This window comes from Pezoporus occidentalis, unplaced genomic scaffold, assembly GCF_034315485.1.
Source record: "Pezoporus occidentalis ecotype Australia unplaced genomic scaffold, CSIRO_AGI_Poc_V1 ctg352, whole genome shotgun sequence".
In the NCBI taxonomy this organism is placed as follows: domain Eukaryota; kingdom Metazoa; phylum Chordata; class Aves; order Psittaciformes; family Psittacidae; genus Pezoporus; species Pezoporus occidentalis.
Window position 1 is genome coordinate 117,510 of NW_026915506.1, and position 22,985 is coordinate 140,494.

A 22,985-nucleotide genomic window follows, 5' to 3' on the forward strand; every position below is an offset into this window, starting at 1 on the left:
AATACATGAAATGCCTACCTTTTTCTTAGTCGGAAAGGAAGATACTTGGTTATATATCAGAGTCACAAAAGACTCCTAGTAATCTGCTAGTTTTCTGTTTGTTTTTTTTTTTTGTAATGCTGAGTATAAAACCCCTGGATCTAAACCACTTCAGAGTTTAATAGAGATGAAGTGTTTTACACAAATTACTTTGTTTCATAAATTTGATGAAGAATGATATAGTTCTTTGTAGCTGCTAGGCTTACATGCTTTAAAACACTACAGATTAAATATCTCTTAGAAAGCTTATTAGGCTGTATTATCTCTTAAAGATCTTTCCAATCGATAGAAGTACTTACTCATGTCTAAAATACTGCTTTCCAAACAATATTCTACAAACCAGAGAAAGAGGGAAGTGGAACTTGCCTGAACGAGGACTGCTGTCTTCTAGGTTTGTGCAATACCAGACATGCTTTAAAGGCTTCATAAGCTCTGCGAGGATAGCAGAGCTAAGAATAACAAAATTCTTTGGCATGCTCCCTAGTAAGCTTTTCATTGTAAATTAGTAGTAATGAATCCTGTTCATCTTCAGGACATTAACTTGTGCTTCAGAGCTTCTACCCTCTTCAGGGTAAGAGACATTCTGGAGTGTGGAAGAGGTCAGTGTCAGCACTACCACCTTTGCTGCACTAGTGGGACATAGAAGTACTACTAAAATACATTGGAGCAGATGACTTTCTTAAAGCTTTCAACAACAGGATATTTCCTGCATGTACTGTAGCCTCTGACAACTCTCTCAGGTCAGGATTTGAATCTGTAAATGGGGATCTTTCTGCATCTGTGCATGCCAGGGAAGCATAAAATTAACTGGGCCCTGTTCCCTCTTTTCAGGGAATATTAACCTTCACTAATTCAGTCCAATACAATGGAAACATTTGTTTGAACAGAATGCAACATGCTGAATCCTCTGTTTCTCATGGTTTTGTGCTGTTCTGGATTATGTTCAAGAATCTGATAATGGAGCAGAGTTCAGACTGGTAAAGGGCACAGTGCACATGTCTAGTAATTTGAACAACCTTGTAAGTAAGACTTCTGTTTCTGGGGTTGTATTTTCTATGTTCTTCATTCCGTATAGCATGTGTTGAAAAGAAATACCATGAATCATCTCAGATACAATGGCAATAAGAAATAATTTTTTTAAATGTAGCATTAAAACTTTAACAGGAGGTGTTCACACATGCATTAAAAAACATGAAAATACCTAGCAATCCATGTACACAGGTAGAGAAAGTAAGAATTAGCAGATGAAATACCTTACAATCCAACCTACAAAGTCGACCTTCATGTGCTACCATGTCACCTGGAGCCTGTAGAAAGTATGGCCTGAAAAAGCGTTCTTGAACTGCCTCTTTGTCTCCTTCTTGCACCCGAGATCGTGTTCTGCAACACAAAAATTGCATGTATATGTTTGGAAGGCAAAGTTTTTTCCTAATGCTTAAAAAGAGGAAGAAATTGTCAAAAAGGATGAACAGATAGAGTTAAATAAAAGGGTAGAAAGAAATGGACTGATTGAAATTTAATACTTGCATATTTTCCACTTAGAAAGATTACCAAATTAACTACATCATGTAGTTATCATTGGATTCCCAGTCTATCCTTCATTCCTTTTTGCCTTCTTTTAGCTAAATTTCATCTTGCTAATCCATCCCTTGCCTTTACTGCAACAGTTAAATAAAATAATGCTTTACACTTAAGCTTTCCTGTATTTGAAGATGACCTTCAAAAATACTACATTCTACAAGTGAACTTTTGGGTCACTGTTACTTCCATTTTATCATTGAGAACTGAAGTAAGAGTGCATTAAGGTACAGTAGCTAGTTATTTTGAACACCTTCAGTAAGAAGCATAAAGAGGGTCTGAAGGACTTGTCTTTTTTTACCTGTGAGGCTGAGCTGTTGATATTCGGCACCGAACAGGGATACTCTGAACCATCAAGTGGCCTGAACAACTGATTCTCCCCTACAAATTACAATGGAAACAGGATTAATAGTTGGTTAATAGCTTATTTTGTGTAATGTATAAATATTTATCTATCATTTACAATGGAATAGGATTTATTTTATAAAGTAGCTGAATTATAGTATAAATATTACTTTTTCAAAGCAAATGCTATTATGTGGTGGAATGCAAGTTAGGCAAGGGTTTCTTTGTGTATCTAGAGCAGTGTGTTTCTCAGGCTCTGCAAGGCTATGGCAATGTATTTAGCAGTGGTGCTATGTAAGCCAGCCTGAGCAGTGTCTGTCCCTCCTTGTTCGTTCCTGCCACTGTCTCTCCACAGGGACTAGCATACATGTTTGTGCAGTCACACAGAAACTGGAAAGTAGTTGGGCTGAAATATAATTTTTAAAAAAAGGAAAAATTCAAACTGGAACAAGTTGCCTGATCTACTTGAGTGTACTGCTAAATAAACAAGTTAACACATGGGGTGAAGGAGAATGGTATTGGGGTATGAGACTATTTGCAGATCCACATTTTTGCATCCTAAGAATAGAATAGTTGTGTTTAGTAACACTTCCGAATTTGATGTAACTCTTTGTTTCCTCTTGCTCTATTCTTTCTGCCTGATATATGTCTGTCTTCTCACCACATCTCAAAAGGTAGCTGTCAGCAGCAGGGATGGTGGGGTCAGAAGGTAGGACAGGAGTTACTAATGTGAAAAAATATCCTTAATGATTTGTGACTGGGATGTGTAAGAATAGGGCAGTAGTTTCATCATTCTTCATTACATGGTTTCCTCTCTTAACCTCTGAAGCAATTTGATTTTTGATAGTCACCACTCAGTGTCAGACTAGGTGGCCCAATCTCTGTTCCTTTTAACATATATTAGAAAAAGATGAAACAAGAATTTTTGTAGTGGAAATTCAAACACCTTACTTGTGGGTTTGCAGCCATAATTGTATAGTTGCCATCATCATCATTAGTGGAAGCTTCAATATGTAAAGAACATGTTCCGTCTTCTTCTCTGTTCATTTTGAAATGCGTGTTTTTCTTTGAAATCTGCTTGCCATCCTTGAACCAGTATACCTGTAGTGATCAGACAACCCCCAGCGACTTAACACTTGCTACCTGTAGTCAGAAACTTGTGAGGCAGTCCATACATTGCATCAAGGCCTGATACATGCTCAGAAGAACATATTTTTATTTTAGAAAGTCACTACTTTCTAAAATAAATAATATATTATTTGTTTTAGAGCTCTTTCCAGAGATCCATGTTCTTAGGAATGAGGCTTTCCAGAGGGATGTATAGAAAATAGCATTTTTACTCCTTTACCGCTAACAGTGAGAATGACCTACCTTGGGAACAGGTATTCCAACTATTTTGCAAGTGAATGTAATCGGAGATCCTTCCATTACCCGAAAGTGCTTAAGTCTCTTATCAAATATTGGTGCTATGTATTTGCCTGTAGGGATTTCCTCGTGTTGGACTTCATCGTCTGATTCATCCACGGGGGTTCGTTCAAGGCGAAATTCTATTTCATTCATCAGCCTCTGCTCAAAGCTTGAAATCCTGTATTCCTGTAGAGTGAGAGAGGCACGGCTCTGAACAAGACAAGTTGTGTTCTGTAGTGTTTGCAGTTGTTTGCCCTTTTAGACTAATTTTAAAATTAGTGAAAACAAAAAAGCCTACATAAACTAGGACATATTGAAACAGTTTGAATTTCATCTGCTGACAGAGATTCTCATAGCCTCTTAAATTTGCTGAATATAACTAATGAAACTGAGTTTTTTCAAAGGCAGTTAAAAAATCAATCATGTAATTGCTCCACCTCCCTATGAAAAAAATATACTCTTGCACACTGTTGATCAAAAAAGATTATTAAGATATACCACATTTTTGAGGATTTAGTGTTCAAATATTAGTCATCTGCTAATTACAGAAATGAAAAGTGCTATATATTTCCATTTAGAATTAAATAAGGAAAACTATACCTACTAAATGAGAAAGCTAGGAAGAAAATGAAATATTTTCTGGTAATTTGCCCTCAGGTTAAAACTTGACCAGATTTCTAGCTGATGTAACTGAGAAAGCAGAACACACCACATCTAAATCCTTAGAAGATTAAACAGATGATATAAGAAACTCAGTCTATTCCTACCATAAATGACCATTTCCAGGTAGTTTGATGGGATTATGACTCTCCTCCTAATCCCATGAAGTCAATTAGAAACCTGTCTACTTAGGTGTTTTACATGAGGATGACTCTTATGTAGATCAAGAGGCATTTGGCCAAATGTCTCTTGCTGTGACATGTGAAGCTTCAGAACAACAGCCAGCTTCAGGTTTTCACACCAAATGAATGTTTATCCTGGGAATGGTGGAGCACTACAGATACACCTGAATGGACTTCTCTGGTAGCAGATGCTGCCTAGCTACACTGACAGCTGCAAGAATGTCTCGCTTAATGATAATAAACTGTCTTACAGGGAAGCTTGTATTACGATATGTAGGCCTGTAGCAGTAACCAAATCAGTTTGCTCAGACCTGGCTTTATGCAATTTGCAAGTCCAGAGCTTGCATTCCTGCTTCTGTTGGAGGACACTGACATCTCTGTGAGCAGGCATGGTTTATTCTGCTGTGGCAAGCTTGGGTCTTCAGAATCTCACTTTAATCTGTCAAATAGTGCTATTACAGTGGGTTTTGTTGCTTTATTATAGGAAAGAAATGATCTGTGGCTTCCAAGATAAATACTTGAGCAATTCTGAAAGTCCAATTTTCATAATTCTAATTTTTTAAATAGAATTTTACAAACTGGTTAATAGTATATAAAGGTGTAGCCTATCCTTAAGTATATTCCATTTCCTGAAAAAAAAAGCAACTTTCAGAAAAAACATCTTGTCTGAAATGTTATAAAAAGTAAGAGAACCAGCAAAGATCCCTAATCACTGGGACTTACATCCCTGATCATTTAGCCATTTCATCATACTGCTGATTATGCTCTTGACCAGTAGTTTCCAAATAGTAAGGAGCAAAAATGGAGAGGCAGCATAAAATTTTCACTGACAAAAATCTTCTGATTTCTTCAGGAGACCAAGGAAACAGCAGTAGCAAAAGGTTGAGAGGTTATAAGGCAGCTTTGAGGAGAAAGGGATCTGTAAGACTTGGGGGTGAGAGGAAGAAAACATGGCAGCCACAAAGTAAAAAAGGTAAAAATTGCATGGTGAAATAAATACCCTGGTAATACCTGATATTGGTACTGTAATGGTAGATGTTGAATATCGGTCTCTTAATCTAAAATGTTTTTTGGGGGGTGTTGCTGTAAGGTCAGCTCTAGTAAGGTCTAGCTGTGGTGAGAAAAGGCAGACAGCTGAGTAGGGAGGAAAGGACTTTGATGAATGAACTCCCATTACTAGAAACTGCGTCCTCCTTCCACTCCTCCCGTCTCTGACGCTGCAGGGGCTGTCCTACACAGCTTTGGAGCAGTGCTGTTAATTACAAGGTAACAGGAATGTTTACAGGGAGCTTAGATCGCTCAGTCTCTCCTTCAAGATACCTTTCTTACCTTTAATGCTGTCTCTCCACTCTGACAGACAGTCTGCTCTCTGATACTTTCTTCAAATTACCCCTGCAAATACAGCTTTGCCAAGCAGTTTGTGAGCTTGCAGGCCTGTAGAAGTGTGCAAAAGGGTAGGAGCTAGCCACTAGATGGTACCACCACAGCTGGTAATTCGCAAACAGCCTTACGAAGTTTCATCTTGTTGAGCTTTTTTCTTTCACACAGCACACAGCATGTCTCAACAAATCACTTTAATAGATCAAATTCTAATCTCAGTTAAGCCAGTGTAAAACTTGAGATTCTTGGATATCTGATCAACCGAAGCTATTATTTTTCAGTTTAGATGGTGAGAGCCAGTTAAAGTCTTCCAAGAGAAAGTTAAGCAATCAGTTTTCTACATTTGATACTGAGAAAAAGGCCTGTGTATTTTTAGGAAGGAAGAATCCAGTAAAATTCAGGGACTGACTACTGAGTTCCAAGAAGCAGCCATGTCATCAAAATGTACTGCAGTCATATGTTTCTAGCATCTCACATAAATTAAGGAATTCAAACCCAAATACTTTGTTGCAAGCAATGTGCTGAAGAACATATTTGGAGTTTTGGTTTCTTTCTACTTCTTTGAGAGCTTTCAATAGTTTCCTTCAAGTTGTTTTAAGTAGTTCTTAGCAGCAGAGAGCAGAATCTGTGGCAAAGAAATGACCTACTGAAAAAGGATTACTTTGGGTGTTTGTATTTTCCAGTAGGACCTGAAGCTACTATATATATAATTCTTTTAAGAATGAAATTGTTTTCAGGAATTTCACATGCTGTGTGGCCTTTGTAAATGTGGTGGCTAATTAGGATTAATTGAGGTAGGGCTTATCTATTTCTCCCCTTTCCATTATCTAACGATCTGGCACATGCATAAAGGTCAGAGCAACATTGCAAGTATGGTACCAAAAGTCTCATTTCTGCCTGTTTAAACATGCTACCATTTATTGTGTAATGAGACTCTCAAAAATGACGTAATTTCTGAATATTGGTTATATGACAACATCATTATAAGTGCAGTTTTGCATACATGTTTCCCATTTATCATATTTGAGCACTTTTGAGCACCGTTATTGCCTTTGCAAAGGTAAGCCATTTTTCAAGTGTTAGGTATGTTTGGAGGGCAACAGAGCTGATGGATGCAGTAGGTGAAGTAACTCACAAATTGGTTTTCTCCAAAGCTAGTCGCAGTAAGTCTGTGAAGAATTTCTACTTGGAGAAGGCAACTCTGAACTCAGATTAGAATAAAATGAGTAGGGATGAAAAGTGTTAAGATTTATAGTCAGATAGCAATCTGGAAGCAGTGGTCTAGAAGGCTAAAAAATGGAAGAGGGCTTTTGCAAGAGCAACAGCTTTTAGATTTTAAGTACAACACAATAAAGAAAAAAGGAAAAAAAAGTAAGGGGCCTGCATCTGCTCTCACATATGAAACTGTTCAATCTGCATAATCTGCAAATCAGCAGACCAGTTATTTACTGCCCAGTGAACCTTACCAACAATTAACATCATTTTTTTCATGGCAGTACGTAAATCTGTCGCTGGACTATCTTACTTGTATACAGTCTTGAACTTTAGTGAGTGATACGCATGTTTCATTAGACCTACAAAATGTGTATGTGATGACTTTTTTTCAGAATTATGTAACTAATCTCTAGATCAAGATTTTCTTTAGTTCACTTTTGTGGTGACTGTGTCAAAAGCAGGTTTTGGAAATGAAAATTGCTAATGACAAGAATAATGTTTGAGATTAAAAAGGCAGTATTGTACTTTAAATACATTCTCAATTGTATGTGGAAGATGAGGGAATCGTTGCTTGCTCCGTGAAGTGAGCTTTTCATGATATGGTGTTCTCTAGCAGAGGGAAGTAATGATGCTAGGAAGACATTAGCATTACACTTTGAAGGCATCCCGTTAATGAGTAAGGTGTTGACTCCGGAACAAAATGCTACAGAGTGGAGTTAAAAGGCAATGAAGTACTTCAAGCTAATGGGAGAGTCCGGTATTGTTTATAGTTGAGTTTAGTCAGCAGTTTTTCATAATTTTTTTTTTTTTTTTCAGATTCACTGGTGTCCTAAAGAAGTTGTGGTATATAATATTAATAGTGTAGGGTTTATGTAGTCATAGAATCATAGAATAGTTAGGGTTGGAAAGGACCTTAAGATCATCTAGTTCCAACCCCCCTGCCATGGGCAGGGACACCTTACACTAAATCATATCACCCAAGGCCTCGTCCGACCTGGCCTTGAACACTGCCAGGGATGGAGCATTCACAACCTCCCTGGGCAACCTATTCCAGTGCCTCACCACCCTAACAGGAAAGAATTTCCTCCTTATATCCAATCTAAACTTCCCCTGTTTAAGTTTTAACCCGTTACCCCTTGTCCTATCACTACAGTCTCTAATGAAGAGTCCCTCTCCAGCATCCCTATAGGCCCCCTTCAGATACTGGAAGGCTGCTACGTCATAATGACCTACAGATGAAACCAAACAATGCTGATAAAGCTAATTATCTTCTATTTCCTCTACTCCATAGGTAGCGTGAGGTGTCCCTGCCCATGGCAGGGGGGTTGGAACTTGATGATCTTAAGGTCCTTTCCTGATCTTAAGGTCCTTTCCAACCCTAACCTATGATTCTATGATTCTATGTACAGGTGTAAGTTCTCTAACCAACTAACATAAATTAAACTTTAGAGCAATTATTTTCAAGCTGCAATTCACCTAATGTTTCTTGTCTCTGTTTTGGATCTGAAAAGTGTTATGTGACCAGTGTATAATTTTTTTTTCCTGGCAGATGTGCTGAACATATTAATTTCTTACAAATGTCACTTCACTAAGAAATATAGGCAGTTCTTCCTTTTCATGTGTCTGCTTGCAGAAGAAAATATGATAGTGGAGGCAATGCATTTCATGGGGCCACTTTGAAGTTAATCATGGACAGGTTTTCTCTCGTATTTCTTGAGTGCATGTGATCCTGAATGTAGGTACATACACAGAAAAAGGTGTCAAAAGCTGCAACTTGTCAAAACATGCATATTGCTGCACTATCAACACTGGGCAGTCAATTCGGGTGACTGCTTCTCTGCCCATGGAAGACACAAGAGTCACTGTGTTTCCACACAAACACCACAGGCTCTGCTAAGAGCCGTGCAGTCTGACTGCATGTTGGGACTGGCTATTTTAAGGAGTTATGTTCAAAATTACATTTTAAATTAGAAAATATTGAAGTTAGGGTTCCCACAGCCCCGAAGTATTGCCTGTGTGTTGTGCTCATACTTAAGTGTTTGTCTTTCTAATTGTATTGTTTAGTGTGCATATATATGCTTTATGAATTACGAGACTAAGTTAACATTGCTGTGAAAATGTTAATACCAGAACACATAGACTGAAGGTGTTACACCAAATTTCTTATAAAGAACAGAAATCTCTGAAATAAGTGGAAATACACCATTGCATAGAGAATATAATCTTGGATGTTTTTCCTTGTTTTGTAGATTATCTTCTAGGATTAGTAGGAACAGAAAATAGTTGTTAATACAGCTTTCTGAAGAACTGTCTTTATCACATAAACTATAAACCTATTTCTGAATGTGATTACATAAGTGGAGTAGGGCAAAGTGTTTGTGGTTCAGACAAATATTTCGTAAAGTGTCACACAAAGAACAAGTAAATGTGATCACTGGGTACAGTGTTAAAACTAGGCTGCAGTTCAGCATTTTGAGGAGACTAAGGGAAAGAGTACAAAGGTTCAAGCTCTATTGCTGGGTCAAAAATGTAGGGTGCTAGTTGCTTTTTGGCAACTTGCCTGGATCACAAAATTTTCACAGAAAGGAATTCACACACTTGTTTAATATAGTAGCCAGATATTTAAAATTGTGCTGTCTGCCAGCTAGAAAACTGTAAAATTCATGCTCCTATCTAGAGGTGTAAATGTTCTGTACAAATTAGAATATATATAATGTATATAATAATTTATGTATAATTATATCTACATATGCTCAATAGACTGTAACTTTTGAAACTTGGATAGCTCACATACAAGCATTAGTGAAAAGCAGTGGTGGTTGCATTAATATTGTCAGGGTGTAGTTGGAAGGTCAAAAGACTTAAAACCGGCCAGAGAAACGCTAAGAAAAGCACTGGTAAATATGTCTCAAGCAGTTGTGTACTACTTTTCTCTAGCCATTAGTATCACCTTGTAAGTGGGCTGTGCAACATTATTGCCACAGAGACATGTAGCGTATTCAGCATGATTTGCAGCATAGCTGAATCTGTTTAGCTGCCAGCTTTAGTTGCTGTCGGCAGTATTCCCCTGCTTCCCTCCCTGCTCATATTCCCTGCTCAGACTCACATACTCCACATGTCCCTCCTGCCATTACTGGTGGTCAGTGACATGTTCTGCAGGAGTGAGGTGGAAGAAAGTTAACCCCAAAATGGGGGGTGGGGGAGTGGGGTGTGTCAAACAAGTTCTACTGGAAATGTGGAAATTTGGGGCGCATGGAGAAGCAAAATGCAGCTTCTCTTCTGGCGAGCCTTTGCAGTACCTTTGCAGTATTGTTGTAGCGTGCTGCTGGATGGTGATAATTTGTCCAGTATGGCAAACAAAATCTTCTCTCAATGCAAGTCATTTTGAAGGTACAGATTCACATAATTTTCTCTCTGTGACTGGTCTGTTTGACCCCATCACCATAATTTTTTTAGCACCTAACAGCAAGGCACCCTTCAAGACAAGACTATTACCTGCATTTTATGTATGAGAAACTGAGACCTAAGGAAGCTATTCAACCTGGTAAAGTAACATAGAAAGTCTGTGACAGAGCAATGAGTCTATCTGGTTGTATTGCTCTATCACAGAGCTATACAACCAGGAAAAAAAAGCTAGATCTTGAGTCACGTAATCTAGCCCCTGGGCCATTCTGCTACCTGTAACCTTTTTGGCAAAAATGGCAATTGCATAGATTGTAGTAATTCCTGTAAGTTTCTTAGCACTTCTGGGTGTGAATATGAATTCTAAAATCCTGGGTCTATTGAAGTTAAAACCTATCTTGCTGTTGACTTTAGCATGCTAACAGCTAGTATCAAAATAATCTGGCATTAGCGTAGTAACCCATGGAAATTACCACAAATAGAATGGCTAGGGGAACTTTATTTGAATGTTGATTCTCATATACTGTATAAAAAACTTAATTCTGTTTGTCACTTGTTGCCACCTCCAGACAGATTTCACAATTTAATCCCAGTTTTGTGACTTTTATTAGATTGGCTTTTTGGCAGAGACACTCTAAATCTAGTTGACAGTTTATCTAAGAACTGACATATATTGCATCTCAGTGTCTGTTTCCAAGCTTTAACTTTCCTTGGCTTTAAAGTCTGATCTCAGCTACTCTGACTGAAATCTTCTGTTTAGTTCGGATTCTCTCTCCTTTCCCTCCCCCCCTCCTATTTCAGCAGTGGGAGTCAAAAACAATAGATCTAATGTGCATGCTTTTCTTTACGTATGTCCCATGAAGATGTATCACTGAAGTGATTTATTTCTTGCAGATGAATTTTGTTGGGCCGTCTTACATGGCACAAGACATGAATATCATGCTATGCCTATGAAAACAAAAAGCCTTGAAGAGTTTAGCAAGTCATCTTTGGTACATGGCTAGACAATATTCTAAATACAGTTCAGCTCTGTGATTGAGCAAGAGGAAAACAGAAAAGCAAGCAAATGAGGTTTGTATCTCTAAACTTCCACAAATGTGCCAGCTAGAGCAAGTGGCTTAGGAGTGTGTGGGAAAGCATGAGGAGCTCAGGTTCCCTTTCCTAGGTGAAGAGTTCTGCAAGCCAAGACCCTCACGAGGAAAACCTGTCTGTACTTTGTTGTTGATTAGATCTGGGTCTTGAGAAGATAGCTACAAGTGGTTGTTCATTTATTCATTCCCATGATAACTGGGAGTTCATACCTACTGATATCAAGAACTGGTAGTTTGTCTTGGTCAGGTTCTTAAATCTCTTCTCACTTCTAGTACAGATCAAACAAGCTACTGTGAGGACTCCTTGTGATTTAATTCCCATCCTTAATCCAAAACTGCCTACATTTGCTGACCTTTGAGAGATGATGTGAAGCTTGGTTTTGACCAAGATTTTGGGGGTGATTGAAGTAAGTGTAATTCTTATGCTCTGGGGAACAGAGTTCTTAGTGACGCTTGGGACCTTTCTGAGGCTGACTGCTTAGTATGAGAATTGAGAGGTGGTGATTCTGTCTGATCAATGTTGCAGTGTTAGTGGCCTGTGTGATGAGTTGAGTTCTGCATGTGACTTTACAGGCTGTGGTTTTAATGATCTAAAAGCTTTCAGACAAATCCTGCATCTCTTCTACTTTGAAATTTCTTCCAAAATATTTCCTAGCAAAAATAAAGAATATTCATGTAAGGGCTGTGCATAATTTTCTAAACAGCTGTAGATTTACTCTTCATCCTAAAATAAGGCAGTGATAATTCTGTTGTCTGGGTCTTACAACAGGACACAACCAACCAGCATTGCCACATTATATTCTTCATAGTAAATGATACAGATATGTGAGCATAGTCTGTAGTTCTTATAACCAAAGGGCATAAGCCAGGCCCAGGTACTTAACTCTCCTTTCCTTTATTATTGCACAGTTATTTCTTTTTCTTTATTACTGTACAGGGTTTTGAGGTTTAATTATCTCATTTTTCTATTTTATATTATTTGCATAGCAAAGTTTTGAGGAGGTAATATAATTAATTTCTAAGGTTTGCCTGTAATGCTGAATTTCCTCTATTTATAGTCCCGTTGCTGAAGCCTGTAAATGTTTTCAAATACCAAGGTAAGAGAATCAGTTTGTATGACACATTTATATTTTTTTCCATTTGCAAAAATTCCCCCAAATTCTCTGTCTGCTGTTTTCTCCTCACACATCTTTTTGTTCCTACATGACATATTCTGACTAAACATTACCAAGATATTTTACTTGTAAGGAAGATAAAAAGCCCAACAGACAAAACTGACAGGTTTTGGGAAGCGGAGGTAACACTGGCTGTGCTCTTCTTTCATCGAATGGTGTGGAAGCTCAGGTATTCACTGAGGTTAGGAGACTTGGATGCTTTGTCTTACAGGATTTTAACCTTAGTCTCCAAGAGGAAGCTCTGAGCTCTATGCTAATAAAACATTACGGGGCTGGAGTTTCACTTTTGCAGATGTACTGAAACAGCCACTGCAGCAAGGACAACAATCCAGGTGTTTGTTCTAGTTCCTAGGCAGGAAAGTGATTATCTTTTTCTGTCTCAGTCTGTTTCTTTTCTCCAACCCAAACTGGAAGAAAGGATTCTAGCAGCTTCCTCAGACAATCCTAACCATTAAGCTGAAATGCTCTCCAAAACGTCCTGCTAAAGGAGGGCCTGTTCCACACTTCCTGAAAGTATTAAGTTTTATTTATTAGGCAGGAGAAGGTGAGAGACAGGCTCAGGTCTCCTGTTAAGGGAGCTGTTCTGAAAGGTGGAATTTCCAGATTTTTATCCTGCTGACTAAAGATGCTTAATTATTTGTGCAACCTGGGACAGCACCAACAGTACACGTACTCACTGGCAAGGAGCTATGCTGTTCCTTATGGGAGTTGTGTACCGACTGTCTTCAGGCCAAGAAAGAAACTGTTTCCTGTATCCTGGGATTTGTTCCAACCTCCTTCTGCAATTGTGTAAAGCTAATCCTCATTTAGCGTGTCTTCCATTTGAAAGAACTGAGCAAATCTAACTGAAGATGTTTGATTTCACTGAACCACATTTTTTTCAACACTCCTAATTGTGATGAAATTTAGCTTGGCAGTATAGCAGACAGCCATCTGCATGAATGACAGGTATGGTGTGGGTTTGTTTTGTTTTGTTTTTTTTTTTTTTTTCTGGTAAAAATGACAGTTTGTTATTGCAGGTACTTGATCAAAGTTGCAGCTAGAATCTTAGCAAAATCATATTTGTATTTCTGTCAGCACTGCATGATTGTCATAGCTGTAGAAGACCAGAATCTAATCTGTTCTGTCTCATGCAGCATCAGCAAAATTACCAACTATGTTCTGATTCTGTATTTCTTTATTGTTGGTGATGAATGATGTACTGGATGAAACAGAAGGAGTACATCTGGAATACTGGATATCATGCTGAGCGTGTAATGCTGACACTTAGGAAAATCTTGACTTGTAAGCTAAACATTTTTCATATGGAAGTCACTGATAGATAATAAATAGAGCACCAGAATGTAAATCACTCATGTTTATTACTGCACTTTATATAGTAATGTAAATCAATACCAGTGTTTTAAAGCACAGACTTGTCATCTGCAGCTTTCATTCTGGATGATCCATAGATGTTACGCAGGTATTTTAAATGAGACCAAATGCTGCTATTGAAATATGGGGTTACAATACCATTCTCTAAATAAAAATACTGTATAGGATGCATTTTATGAGAAGAAATTTTTAAAATAGCATGTAGAAAATACAAGGAAGCCAACACTTTGAGATTCTGATTGGATGCTGTACTCCTTTCATTATGCAGTGATCTCTCACACAGAGGAGAGTTACATTCATGTGTATGGGAAAGTGAATAAGGAGCCCCTCCCTACCTTTATAATAACCAATTTAATGCAGATGTGCTATATATAGGAATAAAATGTCTCCTTTTTAATTCTTTGTTAACTATAAGAGGAAAAAACAGGACAAAATCAATGGGTGTGTATCCAGCATTCCAACATATTATTCTCATGATATTGATTGTTCTAAAAACGGCAAAGCAGTAGGAATTTTGAAAATATTATGCATTCTCTATCTCTTTAAATAATCACTGCTTTCAGTTAGGAGAAAACTCAGACTTGAGTTTTCTTCAGTCAGTCTGAGCAGTGGTCTTCTTGGATGTGGAAGAATAAAATCTGAAGTGGTTAAAGGTGGGAACTGGGGGGAAAATGAGGGAACTTTTATTGAGCAATCCTAAAATTGTTTGCTAGTTCATTACCATCGGCATTCTAATTACCATGACAATTAGAGAATTTCCAGCTTTGAAGTTTTTCAGTGTTTGGGGGATATAGGAATCAAGATTTTCATTTGGTCTCAGAGAGAATAGCAAATAAGTGTATAAATAACTTGTGCTGGCAGCAGATAACTTTGACACTAGTAGTGGTCATTGTTTCTAAAGGGGTTATCGTGCAGTTAAGTTAAAACACTGATAGGTATTTCACAGTAGCTCTCTAAATAATTTGTCTTATTACCATTGCAAGTACAAATTGTAACACTTGTGATTCATCTGCAAAACATACCGCTTGCCAGTTGTTTTACTGAAAGTGCTTTGGCAGCATGATCTGTCAGAAAGGTCAACAGCAAAACTAAAAAAAACAGGGATTACACTGCAGTTGTCCACAGAGGGCAGTTTGCTCCAGAGACTCCATGGCTTTCTGCTTACCTTAGCATGTTCTCTGTCAGAAGGGCTAACAGACATTGTGAAAACTTCCCTTGTCAACAGCAGATCAGGGTAAGCCATTATTTGCTGCATTAAGCCTGAGCTGACGGGACATCTTGGGAGGGCTCTGGGGCCAAGGTGAGAGTAGCATAATCACCTATACAGCTATATAGCCATCCTTGGTGTGTCCTACTGTTATATGAAGGCACTTGAACCTGATTTACAGTGATTTCAACTTCAAAACATAATTTCATTTTTTATTTCTTCTTTAATTTCATAGACACTGACCAGATCTGGTGAATTCATTGATTCCAATTAAGAATGAACTGATATTTAGTTCCTTGAACTCTGGAAAAGGCTTCATATTCTGCTAAACATTACTAATGCCTAAAGTTTGGTATATACCAGTAACAGGTACCAAAACCTTTGTTAGGTTCCTAACAAGTCCCTGTCAATACATGTAATTTAGGAGATTTGGAAAAATAGGTTTAATGCTAAACATTGGATACTGCATTTTAGTTCAACCAAAGTAAAAACAGAAACCTTTTCTTAAACGGTTTGTTTACTCCTTAATGTGTGTTAAAAATATACAGTGTATGGATGTGTATGTGTGCAATAAGTTGAGCAACTTGTGAAGTGAAAAAATGAAATCAAATGCACAGAAGCTTCCATGAAAAGAAGGAAGTTTTACATTCCTACTGGTCTCTAACAGAGGTACTCAGAAAAATAAAAATGCCACATAGTCACAAAGTAAACCCTCTACAGCTGCAACCCCTCATACTTCCTATTTAAAGCTCCAGTTTGCTATTCCAAACCTGTACTTACCAAAAAAGCTCACCCTGCAAAGTACTGTAGCAGCTCAAACTGCACAAACACCTTTTGTACCACAATACATGTCTTGTTCATGAGTGAAATTTATTTTAATAGCACTCATTTTTCTTACCTGCTGACTACTTTGTTGATTTACATCCTCTCTGAAATGCAGTTTTCTTTCCAGGTCCTTCACAAGTGCAGCTTTATTTTCCCGAATAGAATCATCTGTTGCTAATGGCAGAGGCCTCAGATTTTTCTTTATTAATCCCTGGGTTGGGCTATTAAAAGAAAATTCTGATACTAACATGCAGCAACCAGTATAAATTTTTTTTGTCACCTGATATGAAATGTTACACTTCAGTTGTCTGGAGGAGCATGTTATTTATTTATGTAGAAGCCAAAGCACAATATGTAATTTTGTTTTTTTTGTACTATTTTAAAGGTGCATCCCATTCCCATGCCAGTAGGAATTAAGGACACACATATGAAAGAGAATAAGCATTGTAGTACTATAATAAGCATCTAAGTTCCATTTGTATTTATACTGGAATAATGGTATCACAATTAATGCTAAAGAAATGTGTATAGGTGTACAATTTGTACATTTTACTGAGTCAGGCAGTAATTGTAAAGTTAATACGATTTCCCATTGATCTTTATCACCTTCGTTAATCATTTACTCTTCCCATCAACGTCTGCTTCTTTCATTTCTCTCACCCTTTTATGGCCCCTAACATCAACAGTTCTTTTTATTTTTATTTTATAGATGTAGTCTGTTTAATTTTAATGAGATTTGAAAATCGTTAAATTCTTAAATGAGACTGTCAGGAGCGTGACAGTGCACTGCTGAAGCACAGCAGCAGCACACTACTAAAGAGTGTGCAGTGTTCTAGTAGTTTACCAGGAGTTGGGATCTTAATAACAGGGGGTCTAAGTAAAGGGCATAACTGATGATTGCTGTGCAAGGTGTTCTTCCTTTTGTTGTTCTGCAGACATTGTGATCTCACTCTTCGTGTAGCCAGAATTATTGCACTTGATAATGCCAAAGAAGGAAACTTAAACTTCAGGAGTTATTTATGGATTAACACAAATACTGTTCAGTTTCCTACCTCATCTTTTCTCCCATGCAGAGATCTAGATTTTAATTTCAGCATGATGAGCTCTAGTTATGTGGGAATTCATCTCTGGGCTGGGACCCAGGAAAGGTGAAATGAAGAAAACAGTATTTAACCACTCTACATACTGTAAGGATGTATTTAGTAATGCCTGTACAGCAGTTAGCCAATGTAAAGCACTTTGCAAGGGTTAAATGTCATTAATGCAAAGAGAATAGTGCTTGTGCATTTGTGCACCAGCTCTGAAGGGGAGGTAGGAGAGTGGATGAGCAGTTGCAGTTGGTTTCTGCTTGCTCTTGCAATACTGTGAAAGCAGGCCCAGGGCATGAGTTGGCTATAGTTAAAACCTTCACTGTGAACATTGTAACTTTATTACATATGCCTGCCCATGATGCCAGGGACACAAAGGTCTCCAGGCATGTGCCACAGGGTGATGACGATTAGGTGTCTGTGCTGGGCAACTAGGAAGTCTGTGAGTATGAGTGCAATAGTGGTTTGAAGGCAGGATTTCTTGGCACAAGGAGTGGTGAATGTTATGTACACAGGAACACATTTTCTAATTAGAGATTGGTTGACGTACTATCAGCAGGATAGTTAGGAGATTGTGACTTACTGATGGCTGTCACTACTTGGAAGTATACCATTAGTAAAAGGGGGAAATATCCCTAACTTTGTGCAGAATTTGGAGTTCTATGGATAAAAAGTTGTATCAATCTACTCATGCCAGCCATGCTAACACACAGTTTACATGGTCCACAAAAGGGATGATAATTTCAACTCTACTGGTAAAGAAGGAGCTCTTAAAGCCACAACCTTTCCAGAACATCATCATCCTTATTTGCTTGTATAGTGATAGTCATTTGGTCACAGAAATCATACTATCAATTAAAATATTTATGTAAAAATAACTCTCCTGAGATTTTCTGGTGGACTTTAAACATAGAAAATATTGCAACCAGACAAATCCCTTTACATAGGTTATTTCTTAGATTTACCTGGACTAAAAAATAACTTAGATTATGAGGTACCTTTTACAACTTCACTTGTTGTTTACAGTAGAATGTTTTTATAGCTCATACAGGCAAATACTCTTAGAGTGACCCACCTTGAAAACTTATGAAATCTCTTTTCTCCCACTAGTACAGTCTTATGAATCTCTGAGCCCCCAAATTCTGATATATGTCTGCTTATAAACTCACATTTCTCTATGTTGAATTTATCTTACCCTTGATGTATGTTATTGTAGAAGCTACTGCCCCTTCCTTTTTTGATGTAAAGTTTAGATTAAAGGACCAGAATACATGAATAACTTGCTTTTTGATTTTATGAATGACTTGCATTTCAGTAAACTCCCCACTGCGCCCTTGAACAGAAACATGTCCTAGTTTCCTTTATGCATATTTCTTGTCCCTGCTTCCTTGCATGTGGTTTATGCTACTTACGTGTTTGGTGTACTTCTGGGTAGTCCCATAGCATTGGTTGATGGCACAGTAGGAAGTGAAGGAAGAACAGCACTAAGGAAAGCTACTGGATTCTGAATCCGGCCAGTTGGGGAGATAGGAGCAGGAGTCACACTTTGTGGCTGAAATTGTTTTACACTTGATGTAGAAAGGGTTAATGGAGGCACCATGGATTCTTTAGGGCTAGGTAGAGACTGTTCAGTTTTGCTTGTAAACCCTCCTGAAGACATTGATTGGGCAGGTGGAGGATTTCCTGTGAAATTTTCTTTGTTATTTGTCCTTTGAATTCCTTGAGGGATGTTGCTGAATGTTGTAACTAAGAAGCTAGAAGAGGAACTGGTAGATGGTGTCGTTTGTGATGGTGGGAGTTGCTTAGGTCGGTATGCTTGAGAAGCAGAAGCATTGCTTTGCTTGTATGTAGTCAAGGTTGACTGTTGATGAAGTGAAGTAGCAGAATTCAGTAAAGCTGGGTTAAATGACAACTCTCTTGCAGACATCTGATGTACCTGCTGTTGTTCAAGCAAGACCTGGTTGTGGAGCTGTTTTAACTGGGTCTGATCACTGCATAGAAAACAAAGATGAACAAAATTGGTCATGAGCCCTGAATGTGCTGGCTAGCTACAGTTCCATATGTGAATTGTGTTACAGTAACAGGTATGGGAAACTGCTACATGACATATTCTCTAACATTATGAGGAAAGCATAATATTAGTTTGCTACTGAAACAAACTTTTCCTTCTTCTTCCGTTCTTTGCCAGAGGCACAAGACTATTTTCTATGAAAATGATTTGACTGAAGACATTTCTTCAGTCACACATGAATCGTAGAATTATTGAGTGGTTTGGGTTGGAAGGGATCTTAAAATCATGTAGCTCCAACCCCCTGCCATGGGCAGGGACACCTCACACTAGACCAGGTTGCTCAAAGCCCCATCCAGCCTGGCCTCAAACACTTCCAGGGGTGGGGCATCCACAGGTTATCTGGGCAACCTGTGCCAGTTTCTCACCAACCCCATAGCGAAGAATTTCTTCCTAATATCTAATCTAAACCTACCCTCTTTCAGTTTAAAGCCATTCCCCCTTGACCTATCACTACATGCCTTTGTAAAAAATATTAGAGCAACAGCACTGTCATATACTGTTCTGTGTCACTTTAGTACCTTTCTGCTTGTGTAACTGAGAGAAGGATTTGGTTTATTGGATTTTAAATGAGCATTTGTAAGGCAGATTGCAGTTACTTAACTCTTATTAAAGTGGGTTCTGAAACCAGCATTTTGGCTAATGAAGCTTTGTAATAACCCACCGAAAGAGATATTGCCAATGTAGTTTAAGGTGGTATTGGCATTTGGTTACAGGCAGGAGTGCAATTGAGAGTACTTGCATTTCATGCAGTTGTTATTTCCTAGATACTATTTACTGTATGTCTTCAGGCCTTGTATTTACTGTATGTCTTCAGGAAAATTATTTTGCCTTGTCAAAGGGTTAGTTATTAAGTATGTGGAAATAGAGCATATGAAAAGCAGGCTAACTTTTCCCCTTTGAAAACCAAAACCAACATAGAGAGTTAGGAAAATTATAATGTAATAAATTGTTGAATATGAAATAACTATTGTTAAATAGTGAAAAATGTAATAGTAGAGACCAACCACAACTGGTACTGATGAACCAAATACATGAAGTCAAGAGAAATTCTTTTAAAGAATTATTGTTTCTAGAATGTACTAAACAAAAATCACCTTGAAGCTAAATATGACAATGTAAAGCTTTCCAAAAGTAGCATTTTAGAGACTTAGAAGTTGTGCAATCCTGATTTTGTTTACTTCGTATATACATGTGCATAATAATGCACTCCTTTATTATGTTGGGCGGGGGGGGGGGGGAGGAGAAATTCTGTTTTATGCAAGCACTGGACAATTTAGATGCTGCTTCTGTTCCTCTCTTAAACACACCATAGCTCTGAAAGTGTATGGAGCTGTGAACATGGGCTTAGCAAATTAAAAAAATACTGCTCCAAGTTATTCCTATGCTACATGGCATGTAAGTTCTGTCTTGTAATGTTTATGCTATGATATTACAACCCTGCTTAAAAGTACCAATTAATTACTTTATAAAGTCCTTCCCGAGCCTTAAGGAAGAAATGAAAATAAGGGCTCTGCGTGTCTTTTGTTAAACTAGATTTAGGACGTTCCAAAAATTCTAAAAAGATATTTCTTAATAAACTGCAGTGTGAATTCCGTAAATTGTCCTCTAAGAAAACTACACTACTTCTTAAAATTTCCCCGTGAGCTCACAGTGCACTAATCGTGCAGGGCTTTTTAGACCAAGGGTTTTCACATTATCAAACTTTTCCAAGTATTTATCTGTTATGTTTAGACATGAAAGTCCTGAGGTCTTGGGGTCTACAGTAGCTAGCTAGCAGCTACCCTATGCTATGTGTAAGCCTGAATATGTCTGGTCTTGGCAAAATTGCATACCCAGAACTGAGTGAGATATATTTGAAAAAACTGCTTTTATTTTTCCCAAATAAAATCCACGTTGTCCATCTTTTGTTTGCAGCAGAAAACTTTGTGAAATTAAATACAATTTCAAAGTGAAAACATTTCTCTTTCAAAATTGGGGAACAGTTTTCACAAGAGTGATAGAAAAAATTATCTAGCTCTGTTTTCTATGCTCTATGTTTTTAAGGCCAGCACCATGTGATAGTGACTGTCTTTTTGTTCTGCATTTGATTTTTTTGCTCTGGTGCAATAGCGTGGTGTTGTATGAATACTAAATAATATCAGTGATGTACCTGAGACGTAGAAGCCCTTTTACTTACAGCTTTGGTTTAGCCAGTACTGGGGGGGGTTCCTTAGATGGTGACGTTGGCTCTGGTATCTTCATTGGCTGTCCATTTGTCGTCTCTTGGAAATAGTTGGGTCTGTTTTGGTTTGTAATGCCAGGTCCATCCTCTGATGATGATTCACTTCCTTTATCATCTTCAGGCAGCTTGAAGTGCACCCGGAGACCTATCTTGGAACTCGATCTGGGTTCATTGTGGTTCACAAGAACACCTTCGAGTTTAGGTTTGAGGGTTTGATTTGCTACACGATGGGAAGGAGTACATGGAGGAGCTTGATGTTCAGCAGCAATTAAGTTGATTGAGCTCATTGTGTGAAGGGTAGCAGCATTACTACTGTCTTCAGATGCTGAAATAGTAAATATCAAACTTCTGGTGATATGTAAACCCCATAAATAATAGTGAAATGAAATCACAAAAGTTACGGTTAAAAAAACTCGCTCTGATGTCCTTCCAGCTGTTGGACTGAGTTGATTCACCTCATTTGTTTAGCAACAAGTTCCCTTAACAAAGGAATATTGTAAAGGTGGGGGAAAAGAGACACAGTTCTAGTTTGGAAGATCCAGCAGTGGTCTTCAGCCATGTGTCCTGTGAATTCCACTAGCATCTTTGAAATGCAAACTTTCTTTTCAGAGAATTCTCTGACTTTTTACTCATGAAAAACACTGTCAGAACTTGAGCTGAATTGGAGTTAACAGCACACTATTCTTTTTTTTTATATACTGTACTTTGCTCACTTAACTGCATAGTGCCTTGGTAGCTTAAATCATGTAGGCAGTATGAAAGAATCTGTCTTGAGGTTTCCTCCTTTGGGCTCTGCACCAAAGGGTTATTGAAATAGCTATCTAGACAATCCACAGAGATTCCAGAAATGACTGTTGCCCAAATCTTGAGGTCAGCAAGAGCTGTGTTTTTGGAAGGGCTGTGTGAAATTCATTCCCTAATGTCCTTTGTTTCTTCACATTTCTAATTGCAGAAGGGCACTTGGAAAAGGCATAGCAATCTCTATGTACAATAAGCAGCCTGGACTGCACAGGGTAGCAGCCTGCTCTGCTTGTATTAGCAGGCAAAAGACTAAAACAAACTCTTACCTTTGACAGTTAGATGAGCTATACTAGATACTGTGCCATATTTATTGCTTGCAGTACACGTAAAGCTGCCAGAATCTTCTGAAAATACTTCAGCGATAACAAGAGTACAAATTTCCTCTGCAAAGCATCAGAACAGCATTATTACTTGAAGTGAGCATGCACTGAACAAATACATAAAGCCTTGACTACCCTTGGGGACATTTCCTTAAGTTTTCCACCTTGCTTAGTTTGATTTTAGTTTCATCAGTATTATCAATTTTGGCAGCCTTTGTGTGCAGCAGCTGTTATCAGCATTGTCTGTAGCAACTGGTATGCTCTATGCTGCAGCATGCCCAACAAAGTGAAGAACAGGTGTCAGCAGTGTTTGGAAAACATTAGAAAATGTTTTCCTAACCACATGAAGTACAGACTTTCTCTCTGAAGAACTTAAAATTTAATTTGGAGAAATACATTGTATTCTATATTCACAACTCACTAAAATATATGTATTTTCACCTCTGCAAATTGAAAGATTATTTATAATTAACTGGGAACAATTCAAGTGGAGTCACTCTGTAAGGTGAAGAAATGCAAAACATATACATATAGGCTGGCATTTTCCAAAAGTACCAGTGCAGATTTGCAGATAGAGCGGATTGTGCTAACTGTGCTTCTAGAA

At 38.0% G+C, this 22,985-nt stretch overlaps 1 protein-coding gene across 5 annotated transcripts in view; it reads right to left on the bottom strand.

Annotated features, from left to right (window-relative positions):
* MYPN (myopalladin) overlaps nucleotides 1-22,985 on the bottom strand; it is a 75,175-nt gene that overhangs the window by 7,930 nt on the left and 44,260 nt on the right. For 4 of the 5 annotated variants that reach the window (XM_062630476.1, XM_062630472.1, XM_062630474.1 and 1 more), the window contains 8 exons: nucleotides 22,328-22,444; nucleotides 21,216-21,585; nucleotides 18,381-18,959; nucleotides 15,954-16,101; nucleotides 3,334-3,579; nucleotides 2,914-3,063; nucleotides 1,919-1,998; nucleotides 1,293-1,419 (listed from right to left, as the gene is read on the bottom strand). In XM_062630476.1, the coding sequence (XP_062486460.1) occupies nucleotides 1,293-1,419; nucleotides 1,919-1,998; nucleotides 2,914-3,063; nucleotides 3,334-3,579; nucleotides 15,954-16,101; nucleotides 18,381-18,959; nucleotides 21,216-21,585; nucleotides 22,328-22,444 (1,817 nt within the window). The remainder of the gene's footprint in view (nucleotides 1-1,292; nucleotides 1,420-1,918; nucleotides 1,999-2,913; nucleotides 3,064-3,333; nucleotides 3,580-15,953; nucleotides 16,102-18,380; nucleotides 18,960-21,215; nucleotides 21,586-22,327; nucleotides 22,445-22,985) is intronic. The other variant, XM_062630473.1, reaches the window with a different exon arrangement.